The sequence below is a fragment of the Rhagoletis zephyria genome, unplaced genomic scaffold (assembly GCF_001687245.7).
Source record: "Rhagoletis zephyria isolate East Lansing unplaced genomic scaffold, Rhagoletis_zephyria_1.1 Rzeph_scaffold_00330, whole genome shotgun sequence".
Taxonomy (NCBI): domain Eukaryota; kingdom Metazoa; phylum Arthropoda; class Insecta; order Diptera; family Tephritidae; genus Rhagoletis; species Rhagoletis zephyria.
In genome coordinates, this window is record NW_016157414.1 from 173,445 (window position 1) to 175,364 (window position 1,920).

Sequence of the window (1,920 nt, forward strand, 5' to 3'; positions counted from 1 at the left end):
CTAAGTGCGGCCGAAGGCCGCCTACGCAGAAAGGTGTTCTCTGCAAAATGTGTTCAGCCCCCCCTTCTTCGGCAACACAGAAATAATAATTCTACTAAGTAAAAATTCCGAATTAAAAATCCGCTTTTATTATTCAAAATTCCAGTCTGGTAGCACTAAGTTGTATGTTATTTTGTAATCTTATTCATCGTTTATATGAAAACTTTAACAATAAATTATATAAGAACTATAGGGTTGCTAGAAAAAAGGGGGGTAGTTTTGAAATCAGGGGGTCCTATTCTACCCCCCCTCATCTCCCCTTTTTCTAGAATTTGCCGTCCGTCTACTAAAATTTTCCCGTAGTTGTGCTTAACCGGAGCTTCTACCTTCGATTTGTGCTAATCAGACATTGAACAACCGGCCCTATGACTTCTTCGCCAATTGCTTTGACAATCAGCTGGTCCATCAAATTAAGCTATAGAAGAATTGTAGGAGGAAGCTAAGGATCATTACTGTTTAAAAAGTTAACTTACGCCCTCAAAATGTTAGTGCTTGTACTGGGAGACCTCCATATTCCGCATCGTTGTGCTAGTTTACCAGCGAAATTCAAGAAGTTACTGGTACCAGGACGTATTCACCATATACTGTGCTCGGGTAATCTTTGCACTAAAGAAACATACGATTATTTGAAGACGCTGGCCAATGATGTTCATATAGTGCGTGGCGAATTTGATGAGAACTTGAGTTATCCAGAACAGAAAGTAGTTACAGTTGGGCAGTTCCGCATTGGATTATCACATGGACATCAGGTTGTGCCCCGTGGCGACCCGGAAGCGCTGGCTCTAATTCAAAGACAATTAGACGTGGATATATTGATTTCCGGTCACACCTACAAATTTGAAGCTTATGAGCATGGTAACAAATTTTACATCAACCCTGGCTCTGCTACTGGTGCTTTCAACCCTCTGGATGTAAACGTCATACCGTCCTTCGTTCTGATGGATATACAAAGTTCGACGGTTGTGACTTATGTGTATCAACTAATTGGGGACGAAGTAAAAGTGGAGCGTATTGAATACAAAAAAATTTAATCGGGGCGAACTTAGCTTGGCCGAGTATATAGTAAATAGAAGAGCAGCGGACACTCGCATCGAAAGTGATTTTGTAGAGCCGACATACATACATACATACTGATACATTTTATTAATTATTTATCAATAAGCTCGGTACATTCGCATGTGCAGATATTAAGTCTTAAAATATAAGAACTCGAAAGATTTTGTATCAATATTTTTTTAAAAGTTTGAATATGTCCGGCTTGTGAGGTAGTAAAATATCTCCGTGCATTTGACAAAACAACTTCCCTGATTTTGGTTTGATTATGAGTAGAAAAATAATGCACTTCCAAACAATCATTTTTTTTTTTTATAAAAAGGTATAAACTACACTTGTGATCTGTTGTTCGTTAAAAATCAGGTTTAAACGAAAAGATTCAGTGCTTCAAAAAACAACGCGGAACTCTAGATAAGTGGTTTTGTCAAACGCGCAGACATACATTCCTTTAATTCAGCACCATTATTTTTAAAATTTTCTACTACAGCGTAAAAAGGTATTTAATGCAGAAATAGGGAAATGTTACGAATAGTATCTGTTAGTTAGGGGCTGGTACAAAAAAATGATGCGGGCTAGGCACTGCCCACTTTTATAGCTTGAAAGAGCAAAGACCAAAGGCCTTCGGCCGCGCTTTAGGATTATAACCCTTACCAAATAGAATTCTCCTTTTGGTGTGCACCAACTGTGGCTACCGACCCAGTGATGTAGCCTTGGGAAAGGATGAGGTAACTAGAATTCCCTTTCTGTTTGTTAAACCTGGGGCTGCCGCCCCAGTGATGTCTATTATGGTTAGTGAATGTTTTATAAAAATGTCTTTTGCAAATGAAT

At 38.8% G+C, this 1,920-nt stretch overlaps 1 protein-coding gene across 1 annotated transcript; it reads left to right on the top strand.

Moving 5' to 3' along the window:
• Nucleotides 1-379: 379 nt before the first annotated feature.
• Nucleotides 380-1,269, top strand: Vps29 (vacuolar protein sorting 29). The gene has a single exon (XM_017610678.1). It carries the CDS (start codon nt 522-524, stop codon nt 1,068-1,070), a length of 549 nt encoding a protein of 182 aa, XP_017466167.1. The 5' UTR covers nt 380-521; the 3' UTR covers nt 1,071-1,269.
• Nucleotides 1,270-1,920: the final 651 nt, after the last annotated feature.

Bases quoted from the DNA above. Each gene is read 5' to 3' on its own strand.
- Vps29 (XM_017610678.1), top strand. From the start codon at position 522: ATGTTAGTGCTTGTACTGGGAGACCTCCATATTCCGCATCGTTGTGCT.